General features: G+C 40.6%; 1 protein-coding gene across 1 annotated transcript; it reads right to left on the bottom strand.

Annotated features, from left to right (window-relative positions):
• Positions 1–1,456: 1,456 nt before the first annotated feature.
• LOC113013429 (large neutral amino acids transporter small subunit 1-like) lies at positions 1,457–12,778 on the bottom strand. Its single transcript, XM_026154314.2, has 11 exons — positions 12,422–12,778; positions 11,400–11,933; positions 11,153–11,278; positions 9,478–9,583; positions 9,347–9,391; positions 8,856–8,979; positions 8,639–8,742; positions 8,349–8,445; positions 4,132–4,281; positions 2,833–3,007; positions 1,457–2,609 (listed from the first exon to the last, which is right to left on the bottom strand). Exons 1-11 carry the CDS (start codon positions 12,483–12,485, stop codon positions 2,533–2,535), a joined length of 1,602 nt encoding a protein of 533 aa, XP_026010099.1. The 5' UTR covers positions 12,486–12,778; the 3' UTR covers positions 1,457–2,532.
• Between the last annotated feature and the right edge of the window lie 8,001 nt (positions 12,779–20,779).

Here is a 20,779-nt window from a genome sequence, read left to right as displayed (position 1 = left end):
TCCCCCATCACTAATATTGTGTCCAGCAGCTCTGATAAGAGCTCCATCAGCAGCCATCGGGCCGTCTCATTTCCTCTTCAGACGGATATGAAGTCCCCTGACAGCACAGCGGGTCGGCAGCGTCATTGTCTGAGAGCCAACAAACAAGACAGGACAAACAAGAAGCAATGTGCATGTGACACAGAGCACTACCAAACATTTGATGGCTGAGATGATAACGCTATTTTGAGAAACATCCTCATTTGGACGTTAGGATGTCAGGTTCAGAGAATCTTTGTTTTATCTGAAGCCGGTGCCTGAAGAGGGGCTTCGGCCGGCCTTTTGTCGACCAGCTGCTGCATTTCTACAGGAGAAAGCAATCAGATTTTAATCCTCTGACTCCTTTTGTTGGCCGTCTGCTTTACAAAAGCGCAAACAATCAAACTTTGAACAAAATAGTTTTATTTTTTTACACGTACAGTACCTACTATGGTCACTCACAGACAACAGTTACAATAGGTACTCTCGATTATAGAATCAAAAATATGAGCTTCCTTTATTCTCAATTACATTTGCGTTATTGATTTTCACATATAGTAATACTTTACACACACAAACGCACACACACACCGATGCAGCACGTTGTGCATAAAATAAAATATATCAGACCGCTTATCATCATAACTGGAATCAGTGTGTTTTTAGACACACGTGTGTGTTCAGGGCTTTAATTTAAGTAGATTCATTAAGTAAGGGGCGTGTCTTCGAGGACTGTGTTGTTCATTGGTGTGCTTTCAGAGAGCTCACCTTTAAAGATGATCACAGTGCCAACTTTGCAAGCATTTGCATTCAGCTATTCTCTTTTTAAATCTGTATGCAATCTGCATTAATAAAGAATCCGTATTAAATACTTTAAGTGGGAGAAATATTGTTGCATGCTAATTGCAAATGTACTTACATGTTTGTATTTAAACTTCACATTTCCATTAACTTATACAAATAAGATTAAAGAGGGTTCCTTTACAAAAAGAAAAAGAAGAGCTGTTTGTGTCTCACCACGGAAAGTCTGATGTTACCAGTGAGAATGTCAAAGGTCATTTTTCTCACAGACTTTCTTTTGTTCTTGTCTGAAAGCTTCTGCTGCATTAATGTTAAAGGAATAGCAACCAGTATGAATTAGTATGTTTTTTCAGACCTTTCCCTTCACTGGAAAGGGGCCTGTGAAACCTGGACTGCCAGCACAGTGAGTAGGCTGACAATACGTACATCTGTGGTAGATTTGTAAGGAGACTGTCTCTCCTTTGTGTGCAAAAGTAAGAAACCTTTTTCCCACTCCACATGATTCCAATCCCCCTTAACATTCCTCAGAAGCTCCTCCCTTCCCAAGCCTTCACTGGACCAGGAAATACGCTGGGAAAACCTCAAACCTCTCTCCAGGTACATTTCCTACAAAAATTACAAGCAAAGCCAGCATCTCTAAAGTTGCAACATTCATTTTGGTCATACAGTGACAAAAAGAAATAGAATATCAGCACTGGCACGGCTGGCACAGAAATCAAATACGTTCAGTACAAACACTAAGGCTAACTACGAACACTACTACGATATCTGAGCATATCTACGCTGTCTCACAACAATGGCGCACAAGCGGAGATGCTGGTATCGTTTTCATCGAGTATCATCACACGTGGCGCCGATGAGGTATCAGAATGAAATGATACAAGAAACAGACCTGATTCACAGTGCAGCTCAAGCAGACATCACAGACACTCTCATCTCCCTTTAGCTTGTGCTTTACGACAGCGCTACAAATTCATCTTACCAATAAATAAAAAACAATATCAAGTAAAATGTGAGAATGAATTACTATTTAACACAAACATTAGTACCATATGAGAAAATGAAGTAAGTGCTTTGTTAGACAACCTCTTCCTCTTCCAAATCTGACCTTAGTTATAAACTCTAAGTGACGTTATTATAGCAACTATAGCAAAATCCTTTATTTTAACACAATATAAACTATAAATATAAACCCTAAACTATAATATACTATGTCTAGTTTGGTTGTTAGTGGTATTAGACATATATTTTCCCGCCTAAGCTATTCATTTGTACACTTCAGGAGAAAAATATACCTGTATGTCACGGGCCACTGCAGCTCCTGATTGTGTACTTGCAGTACACAAGTAATTATATGCCTGCAGCAGTCATACACTTACAGATGGCTTTCCATTAGCTAACATGGAACATCAGAGCATGTTTGACCATTTAAGGAGATATGCTGAAATATTAAAATCAATTCATAATAAGGAGTGTAAAATGCCTGGTGGTCTTCTTTGCAGAAAAGTTGCAGTATTCATAAAATATTCATAAAACAAATCCTCCATTTGTCAGGCCACTCTTGCGAATATTGAATATGTTCACAGTTACCTGCCTGGTCAGATAAAGTTAAAACAAAAAAAGTCCAATCACATGTGGATGAATGTAAACATTACAGGAATGTCCAGACAAAAATATTGACCCAGTCTTTCATCTTGCTCGGTTTGTCCAGCATTATTCAGCCGCCCCATGTTGCTCCTTCTCTTCAGGAACAGACATGAAGATCTTCTGACAGAACATGGTGAAGATTTCTGAGGAGAAACAACTTGTCACGTTAGCCACGTCTGTTTTCTCTTTGCTAGGCTACTACAGGTCAAATATCGGTCTTTTGCCTGAGTCCTCCGGACCAACTATGTAAACAAAGGAAATGTACCGGTGCCCACAGCAGAACTTGAGCAGATAATCTCACAGGAATTTCACAACAAACCACCTTTGCCTCACTCTAAAAAAAACAAAAAAAAATCTCCAACTCACCCAGCATCTTCTTGACCACATGGGGTTTTTTCCACTTGTAGCCCAGTAGGTACGCTGGGACGCCTGTGAGAATAATGCCGCTGCCTAGCAGACACTCGAAGGGAGCTGCCCAAAAGGACACGACGATCATGAAGACGCAGCTCAACACAAAAGTAACGGGGATGAAGAGAGAAATCTGCAGAGAGAAAATACAAAATACATAACAGATGAAGATGTGTTTCGATTTACATTAGACGTGAGCAGATAAGATACAGTTTATAATTGTTGAGTGAAGATGTCTCACACACTGAAAAAGAAGAAAATATCATATTTGGACTTTGGAATAATGCAACTATAGCTAACGATTAGACTAATGTATAATGATTTTGATGACAATACTTCCCAAGTTCAGATTTTAGATCCTGTAACTTCTTCACTGATATCTGTTTTCTGCCACTTTGTTTCCATTAAACAACAAGAGGAGACAAATAATTACTAAAGTTTTTATATTAAGACATTTTCAGTACCGATTACTTTACAGATCAGACAATAATGCAAAAAAAAATCAATCAAATCAATACAAATTCAAACTATAAGACTGTGTATGCAAAGTTGAATGATGCCTGACTTCATCTAAAGATCTGATTTTGAAACAATGATATGTGCTATAGTTGATACTAAATACATTTGTACTCTTACTTAAGTATTTTTCTCATACTGGCTTACCCTTTTTCCTTAAGCGTCCCCAACAATTTGATCACAATGAAGAAATTATTATTGGCTAAACTGTTATGTTAAGAGCTCCATACTGTTATTGCATTCAGTTATCAGTTAAACTGCTTGAGCTGACGGTTTGTTTTTCTTTTTTCTGGGTTGAAACTGACATTTTTTATGAATGGTTTACATATAAATAGCTCTCTCTCTCTCTCTCTCTCTTTTAATATGTTTATAGATGATTTTATAAAATAACTGAGCTGAAAGCAGTGTGGGCCAAAGAGAAGATGAAAGACTGGTCAGCCAAGGTAATTTTCCCATGATGAAATAGAAACAAAGGATCATGTATTCCTCCAAATACCCCTCCCTCCTGTCTTGGAAAAACAGTATGTTTCCAGTTCCACCTAATAACAAGAGTAGCGATACAATGGTGCTTTCACTAAAAAAAAAAATAGCAGATGCTTTATGAAACTAGAAGACATGTTGATGTTTTGCCAGACAAGGAAGGTAGGGCTAGGGTCACCTTTCAGTGAGACTCATATCCATCAAAATGGATCTTCTCTGCAACAGGCACTGAGCAGCTACTTTAACCCCTAAGACGTTCACCTTAATGGGCCTTCTGAGGTCGGGTTTGGTAAAGCGCAGCCAGATCATGCCAGCGATGGCCATCCCAACACACATCCAGGTGAAGAAGCTGAAGAGATTGATGACAGAGAAGATGTCCTGGGAGATGGCATACATCATCGATAGGAAACACTAATACAATGAAAAAAGGAGTAAAGATTGCATTAGTTTGCTGGAAACATTAGATTATAGATAGTAGATGGATAATAGATTATAAACACACACAAGGCTTCTGAATCCTCCTTAGTGATTTTCTTGAATAGAGCAGTTATTTAAGGCAGGTAGGTGTCACAGTACTGGGTCTGTGACCCAGGGTTTTGTGTTTGTTGGTTAATTTTTATTCTTTGATTATTGTTATTCATTGTTTTGGTTCTCTTTATTGTGTTCTGCTTGTGTTATATTCTTAGGTCCTAGGATTTAGGTTTCTGTTACTTTGCCTTCCCCGTGTTCCTCGTCTAGTCACTCATCTCCATGTTCTTTCTGTCTCCTCAGTCAGTTATGTCTCTATGTTTCAGTGTCAAGCAATGTTCCCTCTAATTTTTCATGTGTCTGAGCGAACACACAAACTCCCTGAGCGGTCCCTTGGACCACTGTGAGCAACATTAGACGTGTGCACTGTGGTCACGCCAGCATCAAATCCATCCAAGTTACATGGTTTATTAAAATAATCAAATTACAGCATTTACATTTATGTTAGACTACTTTTAATTAACTGCTTTAGCCCACCTACAATGAAAATTTAAAAAAAATCTTGTGTAGTATGTTAACACTATTGGAAGTAAAAATAACTTGGACTCCAATTTTGAAAACACAACTTTCTATTTTTATTTTTTTTATTTTTTATTTTTTGTATTATGAGTATGAGTCTGTGGTCTGGGAGAGTCCTGTAACTCTCTGTCTGCAAAATACAGTATAGAATGATCAATGTTGGGCAATTAATTATATAGTTACTTCTTCAAAAAAGTAACTGAGTTATGCAAACGACAAAGTTTTTTGCAGATGCTTACCTAAAAATGCAGCCAAGGCGTTTTTTAAACAAACATCTCAAACTATTTACAGAACAATCAGCTGTTCTGCATCAAATTTGATGCCACACAAATTATTTGTGCCACTCCAAAAATAATTTCTGTCCACTATGAGATAAAGGAGAACAACAGCCTGATACCTGCAAGCCTGACAACTGGAGATGTATCACTGCTGTAACACCTGTAACATTCAGCAGTCACCTCATTGTTCTGACACACACAACAAAACTATTGACTACACTACACACTAACTACACAAGATTTGCGCTAAACGTCGCAAATCTCTCACATCTCAAAACACTCCTAAAACTACCCCCTTCCTAAACATCTGTTGCCATATCACTTGGTACATTTTTCGACCAATAGGAAAGGGTGGGGTTTTTTGGTTTCGGCTTTTCTCACAGGGAGAGTGCTTTCGAGCGTTTTCCTTATAAAACGCCGTTTTTACCGTTTCTTCGGGCAGTAAATATAAACAACGACAGTATTCAGGAAGAAAACCAAACATTGCATATTTTTATCATAACTCCGGTTTTACATGGCCGATCAACACAATTTAAAAACTGGTATAAGGTCCACAGTTTCCCGTTAATTGTTCCGTCTGTCCTGCTCACATCTCCAATGGTTGTACACGTTATTAACGTGGCTTCACTTCACATCAGCCACGCCGCTTTGCTAGCTAAAACACCGGTGTCGGCACATAAGAACGCTGTTAGCCTGTCAATGATGTTGATTAGCTGCGTATATACGAATGTGAATCGCATCATTGGCTGGACTATTGGATAAGGTGGCATCGTTCTAATCCCATACGGGAGCAGCCAGTCACTTACTGACTAACACTGCAAAACTGAATTGTTAAAGTTTTAATTTTAATTTCAATTCAGGTTAGTTTTTTTTGTGCGCAACGCATATTTTCTGTGCGCAGAGACCGTGCCAGCAGTGCGCACGCGCGCAGTTTATAGGGAACATTGGTGTCAAGTCTACATCTTTGTGAATGTCTCTGGTTTCCTGTTTTATTTTTATAGGTCTTATGTCCTGTGTTCAGTGTTTAAAGCTTTGCTTCCCCTTTATCTCGTCATGTTTGATTAGTCCCAGCTGTGCTCTCCATTCCCGTGTTACTCCGTAGCCCTGTGTTTTCCTTTGCCCTTTGTCGCAGCGTAGACCCTCACTGCTGTGTGTTTCTCTCATGGCTCTGTTTAGATCTCTAGTTCTCAGTTCCTGGTCTGTTTTCTTTTGGTCTAATTTAAGTTCCAGTTTCCCAGTGTTTTTCAGTTCTTAGTTCTCATGTTCAGGGTTTTGGTTTGTTTTTTGAAAGTTTATTTAATGGAGGTTTTTCCAATAATAAAGCTGCCATTTTCAGTTAACTTCCCATGGGTAGTCTAAGGAGCTTGGAAAGACAAGCGTCTGGACTTCTTTGAGTTTTCACACACTTTCACACCTTGGCTCATGTGATTAGGTAGAGGATCATCAGGGGGTCCTTTGTCCCCTCTTTGGGGGGAAACTCCCACTGGGTTTATATCTGGGACGCCCCACCATTGACCCTTAGAACTGAAGAAGCTTCTTGGATGAGAGGTGAAACGTCTTCAAGCAACTCAAAGAAGTCCAGACGCTTTTCTTTCCAAGCTCCTTAGACTACGATGATCTGGATGACTGAGAACCTTCACAGACATATTCCCATGGGTAGTTTGTGTGCTTTTTTGCTACTGTTCACCACCACAGCGAATTTTAAACCAAACAATCAACATGTGATTGATGCAGACCTTAATTTGAGAAGACTGCATTAACTCTTTAAGAACTGGAGCCATTTTTAGACATAGTTCCAATTTCAAAGGCTCAAAATGAACTGAACAAGTTAATATCACTTTTAATGTAAGGGTTGATTTTAGTCAGTGTGTTAGTCACCTGAAGTTTAGAACACGTGGACATCACCAGACGTTGTGCTTTCTCCACTGAGATTATCTACCAGTGCTTCATTGCTGCATTCAGGTTTTTATTTAATAATGAAAAAACACGCTTTGTTGGGTCGACATTAGGTGACTGACTTGGCCTTTGAAGTATATCCCGTTTCTTTGCCTTGAGAAACTCCTGACTTGGTTTTACAGTTTTTGGGTCATTATCCACTTGCACCATGAAGCGCTGTCTGATCAGTTTTGCAGCTTTGGCTGAATCTAAACAGAAAGTGTAGCCCTGGACACTTCACAATTCACCCTGCTGTTTCTATCAGCACTCACATCATTAATAAACACCAGTGACTTAGTTCTCCTAGCAGCAATACATGCCAATACCATAACAGTGCCTCCACCTCCATGTTTGACAGATGATGTGGTATTCTTCACATCATGAGCTGTTTCTCTTTTTCTCCATACTTTTCTCTTCCCTTCACTCTGGTAGAAGCTTATCTTGGTTTCATTTGCCCCCCCCCAAATTTTTTTCTCAGAACTGTGCAGTCTCTTTTAGATGTTTTCTGGTAATAATCTAATCTGACCTCCCTGTTCTTGAGTGTAACCAGTGGTTTGCTCCTTTCTCTAAACCCTCTGTATATACTTTCTTGAAGCCGTCTTGATTGTAGACCCTAACAATAATGCATCTACCTCTTTGAGACTATTCTTGACTTGGTCAGATGGTTTGAAGTTGTTTTGATATTTAAAATGACAATAAAGAGCTAAATAAGAGCTCGAAAATAAAAATGCACCACTTGGAATCAACCACAGATACTAGATCTGCTTAGTTTGTCATGAAGTAACATTCAAACTGCTTGTCAGCCAATTACTTTTGAGCCTCTGAAAATGAGGCACTGTGTATAAAAACTGTTGTAAAGTCCAATTCACTGAATCAAAGCTGCAAGTCTGCACTTCAATCACATCTTGACTGTCTGATTTAAAAGCTACTGTGGTGGTGCACAGAGGCAAGATCATAAAAAATGCACAAAAATCCAACAAATTATGGACTTAACTGTAACTCTTCACTGAAATAGTTTTCTCGAACAAAAATAACTCTACAAATGCTTCACAAATGTTTTGTATCATCAAAACAGATTTATATACACTTCCGTATAATACCTCAAAAATGGGGACACTTTTGAGGTTTTTAGCAATGATCATACATGATTTAACACACTAACCTAATCTTATTGGTAGCCAGCTGGTAAAATGTCACTGAAAGTATCAGGTTTCTTACTGTGAATATGAGGGATGGCACTGGTGTGAACAGGTCTGTGTGGACCAACCCCAGAGCAGCAGGGAGTTGACCCTCTCGAGCTCCAGCATAGAACAAACTAGAAGAGAAATTTCTTAAATCATTATTTATTCCAAAAATACGGAGACTTTAATTTCTTAAGCCCCATGCCCACCTGATCTCCTGCCTTTTGCCCCCCTATCAGGGTGCGTTGGGGCTTAAGAGGTTAAACTATTAATACTAAATGTATAAAATGCTGTCTTATGTTTCATTGTACACATGCAAACACACACCGCGCTGAAGTAAAGAGTGATCCATTGACTGCACCAAAGCAGGACAGTCCCACAAAGACAGGAATGAGCCAGGACATCACACCAAGATGGTACTCCCCAAAACTCTGCAGAACAGAAAGAAAAAGCAGATGAGGAGAATTTGTGACCACAAACAACCAATATGCATGTCCCAGTTGAGGATGAAACACATCATATTAAAGAAAAGCAGTACACTCACCACAGCAACAGCCTCTGACTCAATCATGACTTGAGGAGAGATGGTGGTGAAGTAGGCCAGGTTGGTTAGAACATATACCACCGTGACTATAGGCATGGATATGATGATGGACAGGGGCAAGTTCCTATGGGGTGAAAGGTCGAAGGTCATTTGAGGAAAAAAACAACAGCGTGTAACACTATGTTCTGGTAATATCAGACTGTGTTATGAGATGGGACTGAATTCATGCAGGGTATGCAGTGAGGAACACGACTGCATAATTTTACTGGATTTTATAAATCATTATTATCACATTTTTTTGTAAAATGTAATATTTTAGTTCATATTTAGTTCATAGTTCAGATTATGTCAGTATCGCTTGGATACTTTATCTCTGTGGACTGATGATAGACAAGCTCAGTCCTGGATGAGAGCAACCATGCTCTTGGCAGATATTTGCAAGACAGTCTGTGCCATCATCACCAAAACAACCGTCATTACATTTAAGTCACCTCTCTGGGTTGATCATCTCCTCCGTTACATAATTCAGGTAATTCCTGGGGGGGTGAATAGCAAAGAGGTCATAAATCTTTCAAGCAAAAACAAACAGAAGCTAAAAATAATTCAATTTTATGACCCTCACCAGCCTCCAAAAGCAAAGAGACCGCTGTACAGAGCCAGGACAATATTCCCAACTCCCAGTTTGCTCCCTTCAAACGCCTTTTCTGGGGTCAGATATGGCACATCACCTGGTCACATACAGAAAGAAGAAGAAAACATCTGAAAGGGAAGCAGTTCTCCCACTGCCAGGTGTAGCGCCTGGAGGAGTTATGTGCTTAGACATTGAATAGATTCTTTTTGTGCTGCCGACACATTTTGTCTCTTGTACCAGGCCGGCCTGTTGATGCCTGCCCTTTGACATGCTTGTCAATGTACCATGGTAATAACAGAAGCAAAACGCAATATTGTGTCAGGACAATTCACTATTTATGCACAATAAACAAAGGAGCATCTCCTCTGGGGTACAGAATCACGATCAGTTGACATTTAAATATGAGAAGAAAAATGTTCTCATAAGTAAACTTCAATTCATTTACACAATACACTGCAGTCAATGAATCCAATGTGTGTGTGTGTGTGTGTGTGTGTGTGTGTGTGTGTGTGTGTGTGTGTGTGTGTGTGTGGTGTGTGTGTGTGTGTGTGTGTGTGCGTGTGTGAGACAGAGAGAGAGAGCCTGGCATTTTGGTGTCTCTCTCCCTCTACCTGTCGCTTTCAGATGGTAATGACCCTCCTTATTATTTTCCAACTCTGTTCTCTTGCTGGTCTGCTGAAAAAGTGTGACAACAGCCGGCAAGCTTCACTGCCTAGTTTCCATGGTAACAGAGTATGGCGCACAAAGGTGGTAGGCGTGGCCTTGTGTAAGGAGGGGAGCAGCAGATGCAGCGTGGAGCAAGTGTGGCCACGCTGTCTTCCCGCGCTCTTGTATTGTGAATGGCACAGCTCGGACGGATTAACGTGCGTTGCTTTTACAGTCTTAGACGGCACACGTGAACCCACACGCTTAGGGCTATCATATAGAAAAATGTTACTACAATGCCAATATTTCAGGCAGTAAATTACTGTCTGTATAGTCACCTTATTTTCTGTACATTTTCATTTCATTGCAGTTTCATTTGCACGATCAAAATCATCCTGGCACGTTCTGATGCCCATGTTCATGTCTGCTCAGGCTCAATCACGTGGCTCTAGACAGACAAGCTCTGTGTTCCGACTCAGTAAGTGTGCTAACAAGCTGAAAGCAAAGCAGTCTGCTTCGTTAGGCTCATTAGCGCTCGTTAACAACTTGTTTACCATTGGAGATAAAAGAATTAAACCTCACATAGATGTCGTGTAAAGACGAGAATCATAATAATTGATGCTACTATATAGTTTGCAAAAAGCCACATAATGCAATGGCATTTACTTTACAGGCATGCTGTTAGTTCCATAATTACTCCAACTAAAATATTGAAAACAAAGGAGCTGTGTTTCCAACACAATGAAGGGAAGCTGCATGTTTACGAGCAGATCTGAAATGACAGGTTCAAAGTGAGGACACTTTTTGAGCATTTTTTACTGACTATTAAAGTAGGTTAAATATTGTTGAGGATTTAGATTTTATTACACTCACAAAACCTGTTTTTCCAGCTTTGACCTGAAGCTTATTTTACTTCTCTGTTAAAAATTAATAAGTCTTGTGATGAAGGCATAAGATTTGTTCTCAACAGCCTGCAGTCATGCAGCTGACTTGGTTTGTTCTGTGGTATTTTGCCACTCACCTGTGGAAATCTGAATGAAGCCAAAGAGGATGATGATGATCAAGGCTATCAATTTGGAAGCGGTGAACAAGTCCTGGACCTTGGTTGCTGCTTTCACACTGATACAGTTTACAAATGTCAGGGAGGCTACAAGCAGCGGGGAGACACAAAACACACTACAATCAAGAATCTGGTGAATGACCAGCTGCAATGAAGTGTCTAAAATGTGTATTTGACCTAAGAAAGCCCACCAACATCATGTACTCACTAAGACATAGGCAGGCAATGAGCTTGGCTGCGCTGTCGGGCACGACGCAGTTGGGGTAGAGAGGTTTCAGAAGGTAGGTCGCAAACACCAGTGACACCACATACTGCGACGACGGCCGGATGATGAGCATCTCCACCCACAGCTTCAGAAAGGCAGCCAGTTCGCCATATACCTCCAGGATGTAAGTGTAGTCTCCTCCTGACTTGACAATAGTTGTACCCAGCTCTGCGTAGCACAGAGCACCCATGGTGGATATCACTCCACAGGCGGACCAAACGATCAGAGAGAGCCCAGCAGAGCCGGTCTCTTTGACAACACCTGTGGGAGTGACGAAAATGCCCGAGCCGATGATGGTGCCGATGATCATTCCGACACCGTTGAAGAGGGTGATGCTGCGTTTGAGTTCAATCTTCTCCCCCTTGCCTGGCAGGCTGTTGGTGGAACCTGTGGCAGCAGGTGGAGAACCCACGGGGTCAGATGGAGATGCTGGCTGCTCCACAATGAGACCATCTTGCTCAGGCTCTGCTCCAGTCGCTGGTGGTGAGAGGACAGCAGAAGGGGAGACAGTCAAATTACAGAGTCTGGCTCATTTTCAGACAAATGAAAAGAATTTACAAGCTTTCTCGCTGAGTTGTTTTAGGCACTGGTTACTTTGAAAAACTATGATTAATAAAAACAAACAAACTCTTGTGTTACTAAAGGAAGAATTCATATAATTTTTTAAAAATAGATATTTTTGGAAATCAGCACCTATGAGATTTTCCTTGTGAACCTGCTGTCCTTATTGAACTCTTTCTATCCGTGTAAACACACACTGCATCTGATAGTTGTGTTTTCATACCCACGTTCCTAATATGTGCCATTTGTCCACACCTGTCACCTGCTACCATGAAAGCATCTCCTCAGCATCAACTCTACAATTCTACTCTTGCATCATCAATGTTGCATCAGAGCGCATGGTGGAATAATGCAGCGCTGCACCATGTGGCAGTTAGAGGTGCGTGAGCATGCACTGTACCTACCCCCCATCTTCTCCTTAGCGACGCTCTCTCGGCTGCCTCTCGATTTCAGCTCCGGCTCAGCCATCTTCCCTCTCAGTCTGAGACCCCTTGTCTTGTCTGCTTCCTCCTGCAGCCCTTTTTCTTCCTTTCTTTATGTCCTCTTCCTCTTTCTGTTGATTTACACTCTGTCGGTCTCTCTCTCCCGGACACACACACACACACGCGCGCGCGCGCGCGCAGGTCTCTCTACTTCCTGATTCGTCCTCTCTCACTCACATGTGCCCACACTGCTTCCGTCACTCAGACTACAATTCATCTGTGCCTGATCCTCTCTGTCTCTCTCGCTCCCTCTCTCCCTCCCATCCTATATCAAGCACACAGCAGGGAGGAGCTGAACCTTTGTGATGCTGCTGCTGCTGCTGCTGCTGCTGCGTGAGCCTACGCCCATTCCAGGGAATGATGGGATACCTAAGAGGGGGAAGTAGGTTGTGAGAAGGCACCATTTGGAAGGAATACCATGTGACGCTGTAATCTTTTTGTGTACTGCCTAATCCTGCAGTATACAGTATGCCTATGTGTGTCACTGGGTGCTTTCATGTCAGAGGCGATTAGAATAAATGCTGTAGAGCTGGTTTCCCTCCCTACTGGGGACCAAATGGAAAAAAACAAACTGTCTTTATTCTGCCTGAAAGGTGAGATCACAAAGAAAATGGAGATCCATTGGCCATTTTGAGTGCAGACAGTGTATAATAACAATGACGAAGCTCGTTTATGTTCCTGTATTCTTTTATGGGTTACAAGGTGTTTAAACTGGACCATACTCAACAAAAATTACAATATCATAATTACTCATCAGGAGTGACTTTTACAATCAATTGGGGAAAGGATTTGGCCTGAAGTTATTGGTGCTTGTAGGGTATGCATGTTTTATCAGAAAGAAGAAGAAATTGGGATTCTAAAGTACATGTAAATAAAATTTAAGTGCGATGATTTGCATAATATTTAAACTCCATATTTAATTGGGAAGGTGTTATTTTGAATCGTTATATCAAAAAATACGCTTATGTTCAAAGTCATTGTAAGGCATATTTAAAATAATGTTTGTTAACATAAAATTGCTTCTCGTGGGTGCATGTAGCGCTGCTAAGCATCTCCCTTGCAATCATTTTTTTGGCAATAATTCACAAAAAAGCTCTTTATAGTCAGTTATGGCCTAAATATTCACCTTTGGCTGCCATCCTTGTTTTGACCTTATGTGGAGTGGTTTCACTTAGACTCCATTCTTCTTCGCAACACTGCTCAAACTCCATCAGACTGAACAGAGATCTACTGTGAACAACACCTTTAATGTTCAGTGACAAGTTCTCCGGCCTGAGGTCTGGCCTCAGACAAACAGCTCTATGTTAGTTAAAAAAAAAAATATTCAGGGGGGCTGATGAGGAAAGTGTGAAAAATATTTTTTTGGGAAAATCACAAACTATCAAAAGAGGGAGCACCTGGCTGATATCAGCATCTGCACAGAAGTCTGCATCTGTGCTTGAATGGGAGCATTAGTTCACATTGCATGAGTAACGAACCAAATAACATATACAGATTTTAGGGCATCAGTGCCTTTTTCAGAGAAGGCCTTGCTTAATTCACCAGCATTTCTGCTTAAATATGGGAGTATTTCTCACAAGCTTTTCTTTTTCTAAAGTAGGTTGTAAATATCAAATCCTGCAACCTAAAGCCCCCCCAATACCTGTATGCAGAAAGTACCCCATACAATAAAACGTTTTACAACTATGTCTGATTATATGGAAATAAATCCGACTCTCAGATTGATTTGCCTAATATATGCCTGGATTTATTGTATGAGCCCTGTGCTCGGCGCTAATGAGTTGCATGTCCAATATTTCACCGCAAGGTGGAGCCCTAAACACAATTCAAAACCTGAGATATATTTTTCTTCTTTCTGAAGATGAACCTGGTCAAACTCACGGTGCTTAAACAGGATTTGTCTGTTTTTTAAAAGCTCAGGGAAACTTACTGAGGAACTTACAGGAACATCTTAACAATTTGTTTGATCAAATAAATAAATATGGCCAACACTACAAAATAAATAAATCAGAGAAATCCTTACACCCTAGACCTGGCATATTTGTTGTTAAAATAAATCACTTCAGACTGTTTTAATCTATAAAAACTATATTGTTTTATAAGCTTTTCTTATATTTTAAATGGTAGAAATGCTAAACAGGAGGGAATGTCTAAATGAACAGTAATTAGGAACCTTACCGTAAGGAAACTGCAGCCTTACCATTTTTCATTCATGTTTATAAGGACCTATTATTATATTGACTGCACCTGTTGCTCCAAACCGCAAAAGTACGTGAAGTAAAAGTGGGCCCATATATTCACAGACATGCTTGGACGAAGTGAACTATAAAAGAAGCATTCGGAGAATGAGCCCCGTTCTGTTAAGGCGTTACTAGCAGCTCTCTTGCATAACTATCAACGCTGACAAATTCGACCTGCGATCACCGAGCTCAGTTCAGCAGAACATCTCAGCTCACTAGTGGTGGAGCGCAGATCGATCCTGGTTTCCAGCCAGGGCACTTTCTGCCAGGTGTCCGGGGACTTTCCCCTGGGCGAAGAGAGGAGAAACCAGGTTCCCTGTATGTAGCCCAGAGTGCAAGCCTTCTGAATGCCCGGATGTCATCAGCAGGAAGCGGCGCATAAATAGAGGGGCAGGCGGCACATGTTCAACATCGCGGTGTCTCAAAAAATATGAACAGCTGTATCAGTGTTAACAACTATTTTACAAAATGAGAGTGAATATGTCTCAGCTGTTCTGTCCCAGAAAGAGCGTCTCCTCTTGTTTGTAAGGAGCTCAATTTGAACGGATCAAAGCCGCGGGGCATCATGGGAAATGTTAAAGGCGCAGTAATAGGTAAATATCAAGGGGCCAGAGGGGGTGTTTTTTTTTTACACTAGACGCTGTACCCACGTCTAGTGTATCACTTTTAAATAATTCAGTAAACGCAGTAATGTCCCCGGGGGGCTGGAGGGACACTAACATCCCTTTTAGCTTTTCAGAAAATGCCATTATAATTGCTGTAAATTATTCAAAACACCACATCTAAGACAATAAACTCCACACAAACGCCGTGTGTTACGCACACATGCATAAATTCAGAGCTGACTTAATTTACTAATTTGTATTATGATAATTTAAGAAGAAATAATTTGCATTTTTATCCCTTGTTATTTTTCCCGTTTTCAGTGGAATTATCATTTATATTAGCGCACTGACAGTGTCTTTATAAATAGCAGTACGTTGTTTATAAAGGTATTTTAATGAGGCCAGGTCTAATATCATTATGCTGTCTCTGAAGAAGCCATTTGATTCGTCTGCGGTGGTCTCTTTCCCAGCATGCCTTGTTTCCCAGCATGCCTCAGCACCATTTTTCCCATCGTTTCAATGGACAGGTCATTTCGGATGCAAAATTAGCGAATATAATTTATTCTTACAATAAAGCAACACTTTATGTCATACACGGCTTTTATTTCGGGAGGAGTCCTCGCACCGTAACAAAGGCTACCGTCAGATTCGTCCCTATATAAATAACATCCAGTGTTGCTTACGTCTTCCGGTGGGAGGAAGCTCATTGTAGAGGTCACGTGCAGAGTGCTCGTCACTCCTCCAGTTACCTCGGGGAAGGTCTGAGACAAGAGCCAATAGCTGCTCTTGCAGGGCATCACCTGATTCGGGTGAGCGAGTGAACAGAAATAGTGGTGCCGACGCGAGCACGTCTCACAGGAGAAGCCAGGTGGAGCAGTTTATCAGCTCCTCCGGTGGATGTGGTGCTCGCTGGCTTGGAATCACTCGCGGCTGGCGAATGAGTGCGATGTATGAGGTGGAGTACAGCTCCAGAACCCAATTCAGACTACTCTCCTTCCACCTTTTCTTCTCAACTCTTCTTTTATTCTGTTTCAAAGCTCTGAAACCCAGAGAGTAAGCATCCTGCGTGGCAAAAGCGTGTAAACGTGCTTTAAACTATTATCCAATCCAAAGTTAGGATCATTGCCCGCACGAAAACAGTATGAAGCACGTCATATGTTTATGGCTGATAGATTTGCATTTGGTGTAGCTGGTCCAATAAATCCATTTTAGCAACTTTATTATAATATTACATTTACAGTATTTTCCCACTAAAAATATAAAGAGGAAAACTTAAATGTAAATGCCTCAGCAATATATTAAAAAAGTAAAATTTCAAGTGACTTGTCAGTAACATTTATAAACACAGTGTGAACTTGTTTATCATTTTAGGAATTGTTGTGATATTTTGATACCATAGTAGCATTTACAGGATATTGTTTTATTGTGATATTATACAGAAAAGAGTTACTCAATAAGGCCCATCTACTAGTTGTTTTTCTCTTTCTCTGTGACCCAAGAATTAATGTGTAAGACTCACAGGCTGGTACCCCAAGGTCGAAAATACCACAGAGACGAGACCACTTCCTTACTCCCATCCTCCCTTTTTCTTTATCTCCTGGAAAAGGCTCGTTAAAGGCTAGGTGGTTTGTTTCAGAATTCACTAATGAAAGAACTCTGTATTTTATGTCTAGGAGTGTATTTTGCTGGGATGATCATAAATTGTAGCTGAACTGATAAACTACACAAGGGATACTTTGCTCAGAAGGCAGGAAGACGTTTCCTTATTTAGTCTGTACCGGTTTGAACTGGGAAAGCTGACACACGAACCTTTTTTCCTCTATATAAACTGCTGTGTATCAAATAAACCTTTGAGTCGATTTGGGAAGACAACCTGAAGCAGTCTGTGTTTCCTTGTTCTCCCAAGCTGCTCCCGACGTCGTAACTAACCCAGCTGAATGGCATACCTGAGTGTTACTTTAAATAATTAGGAATCTTAGAAGGAAAGGACAGAACTCTGCTTATCGCTCACGCCACGGAGGAAACCCGGGACGGCAATTTCCTTCAGGAATATCCAGTGGATACAAACTAAACCGTTTGAGCAATATTAATTGCTTGTGTTCCCGCTGTTGTAAGAACATCAGAAGGTCTTAAGGGGCCAAACAGCTGTGAAAAATAATCATTATAATTCTTCCTTACTCTACAGTTCAGCCTAGTAGGTAATGCTTCATTAAGGCATTTAAAAACACACAGGCTGGAAGAAAATATCACGCCTTATCTATAGCATGACTAACAATTCCATTAAAATCTCCTGGATTTATCTAAGACAAGTGATGTAATGTTACAAGCAGTGAATATTATCATTACCATATTACAGTAGACTGGAGTCCTGTCCATTGTGTACTCGCTTTTCCTGCTATCATAGGCTACAGTCCCCAAAACACTGATAGAGGAAGTGATTATTTTAAGAAAACGGTGGCGAATGAGCCTAAAGAGTGTCTTTTAACTTAACAGGATGTAGAAAAAAAAAACATCATTCACAGAGCAAGAACATTTTGACTGTATGTGAAGAAGTCTGCAGAGCAGGACTTTGTTGGGGGCTGGTCTAGAAAGCTGCGTCTTAATTTGAAAGCTGTATTTCAGAGTTGCATTGATGCAACTGCATGCATGCAGCTGCATCAATATTTTCCCCAAAATCTTGCAGATCATTAAGTTGTTTGTTGGGAAATTTGTGTTGTTTTTTTCCTTGGAGCTCTCTCGTTGATGCCATTTTTGTCCAGTCTTTTTCTTATTGTTGAATTATGAACTCTGATCTTAACTGAAGCGAGGCCCGCAGTTCTTCCATTGTTCTGGGTTCTTTTGTGGGCTCCTGGATGAGTTGTTGACACGCTCTTGGAGTCATTTTGGTAGGACGGTCACTCCGGGGAAGGGTCACCATTGTTCCAAGTTTCCTCCATTTGTTGATAACGGCTCTCGCTGTGGTTCACTGGAGTCCCAAAGCCTTTAAAATGGCTTTGTAACCTTTTCCAGACCGGCAGATCCATGGCTTTGTTTCTTATCTGTTTTTCAGTTTCATGAGCTCATTTCTCAGACATGTTGGTGTCTAGGGGATTTCTTGTTTGACCAGGTCACTCAGCTTGCCCCCCCCCCCCCCCCCCCCCCCACAAAAAAAAAAAAAAAAAATCCCAGTTAATTCATGATATAACAAGATTTTACTTTTTCACACAGGCAGGCAGGTTTGGATAGCTTTCAACCCTTAATGAATGAAATCCTCATTTAGAAACTGCATAATGTATTTACCTGGGTTATCTTTCTCTAATATAAAATTAATTTTGATGAAGCATGTAAGTGTGACAAATATGCAAAAATCGAAGGAAACTCATCTCTTTTTTTAATCAGTGTAATATCCTCCTGTCTCTCTTACAGTTTGCTTTGTGTGATGGCCTACGAATCTGAGTCTATCATTTCTTTTTTATGTTGTTTTCCATGTTTTTCTTGGATTGCTTTCATTTATTTTTGTCTTTGCTATTTTTACAGCCCTTCATTGTTACTTTGATGCTTCCGGCTTTCTTCTCACTTACAGCTATCTCCTATGTGTAATCTTATTTCACAGGGTGCTTCACTCTGGTCTGAATTATGCTTTTTTTAATCATTACATCTTTTTTCTCTCGCGTGCTCTCTTGTGCATTTTCCTCTACGTATCCTTTTGTTGTCCTCCAAGCATCCTGCCTACACTCCATCCTACACGTCCTATACTGCAGATACCTCTTTTTATTGTTGCTACTATATAAATTAGGAGAAGCATTAATAGCTTCATGGTGAATGCACTTTTAAATGACCCAAAGTGAAGCAGAACATCAGAACAATTGGGTCTTAAAAAAATTGCCCCAAAGTTAAAAACAAACTCACATGCAGTACAATGTAGATGTATGAATCTACATTATGTATGTTGCATTTAGAGCACAGTTGTTATTTTTGGCATTTCTGTACGGACCTCATTCAAAACAGGAAAAAGACAGCACCGTAAAATAGAGATGTCCACAAACATTTGGATATTTCCTCTATCTCATAATGTTTCATTCGAAAAGTTTCATGTCCTGTTTCTTTACTCATTTATTTTCCTCCTGTCTTCATCACTAATTTTTTCCCATATTTTATGGTGCAAATTAAACATCCCTCTAACACTTCAGAGCACAACCACCTCCAGCTGCCATCACCCGCTGGCTTTCCTCTCTGTTTCACATTTTTCTTCATGATGCTTTTCATGAGCCCTCCTCCACCAAAAGCTCTCACATTTCCCTCCGATAACCCCGCTCAGCCTCTGGAAGATAATGATGTTCCAAATTGGATTTACTTTGCCGCCCCCTTTCTTCTTCTCTTCAGTGCTGTACTGTGTTTTTACCATTTTTTCTCCTAGTTTTTCATATAATATGTCTGTGAGCGAGTGGGCTTTTCACTGCGGTGCTCTGGGCTCTCGCTTCCTCTTGAACTGCTCCATTACTGTGAGGGTGCTCTTGTATATTTTGTCTAGGCAAACTGTCCAGCTTGTGACTCAGTATATAATTAACACACTGTGATGCTGCCTCTATTTCCACCCCAAAAAATACAATCACAAATATCTGAAGGTCATTTTTCAGTGATGTGAAGCTTTGTTAGACAGATGTAATTATATGCTTCCAGGATTGTCTCCACTGGCATCTCTGTGGTTGCAAAGCCCTTTAGCAACCCAATATACACACTCCGCTGCTCGCAGGGAAGATTAATGATTATGATGTATAAAATGAAATAGCTCTGACTTAAACCTAATCACGTTGTGTTTTGCAGCTCCACAGCACTGAAAAGAGAAAAAAAAATCCAAAAAGCTACATGGCTTTTGTGTTTATGAGCCACTATCCTCCTCCGTCTTTGTTTGTGTCATCTGCTTCTAATGTAAATGTGTGACCAATGAAAGTAGGCAGTAGAGCCCATCTGATAAGACAGATCAAACGCCTTCTAATTCCAGAAATATATCATCTGCCCTGGGCTGTCAGTAATCCCTCCTTGATCAGCCGTCACTAAGCAGGCCTGGAAACAGCAACATGATATGTAACTGTATCCATTTCTGTATTCTCTCCTTCCTTCTGTTATGCTACAGCTTAGCAGATGTCTGCCCACTGGTCTGTGAGCATATGCGTGTCGAATATGAAGGACTCAGAGATCAGGGTTTCTACTTGACTTTGCTTTCTTTCAGCCTCAACGCTTCTTGACAGTTGACCCTGATTTTCCTCTGCCAGTCTGTCCCAGTCTCTTCACGTACTCCGCCTTGTCCCTTCTCGTCATGTCTCCTTAGCCTGTTTATCCTTCTTCATCTGGTGCTCAACAGTTTTCCCCACTAATTTTTTAATGATATGCATGCACAGACACTTGCAAATAAGCTCCTAATTGATCAAATGACTGTGTAGTGACACTCGGGCACA

This window comes from Astatotilapia calliptera, chromosome 20 (genome assembly GCF_964374335.1).
Source record: "Astatotilapia calliptera chromosome 20, fAstCal68.1, whole genome shotgun sequence".
In the NCBI taxonomy this organism is placed as follows: domain Eukaryota; kingdom Metazoa; phylum Chordata; class Actinopteri; order Cichliformes; family Cichlidae; genus Astatotilapia; species Astatotilapia calliptera.
Note: the sequence above shows the minus strand (reverse complement) of the source record. Positions and strands in the feature narration are given on the sequence as shown.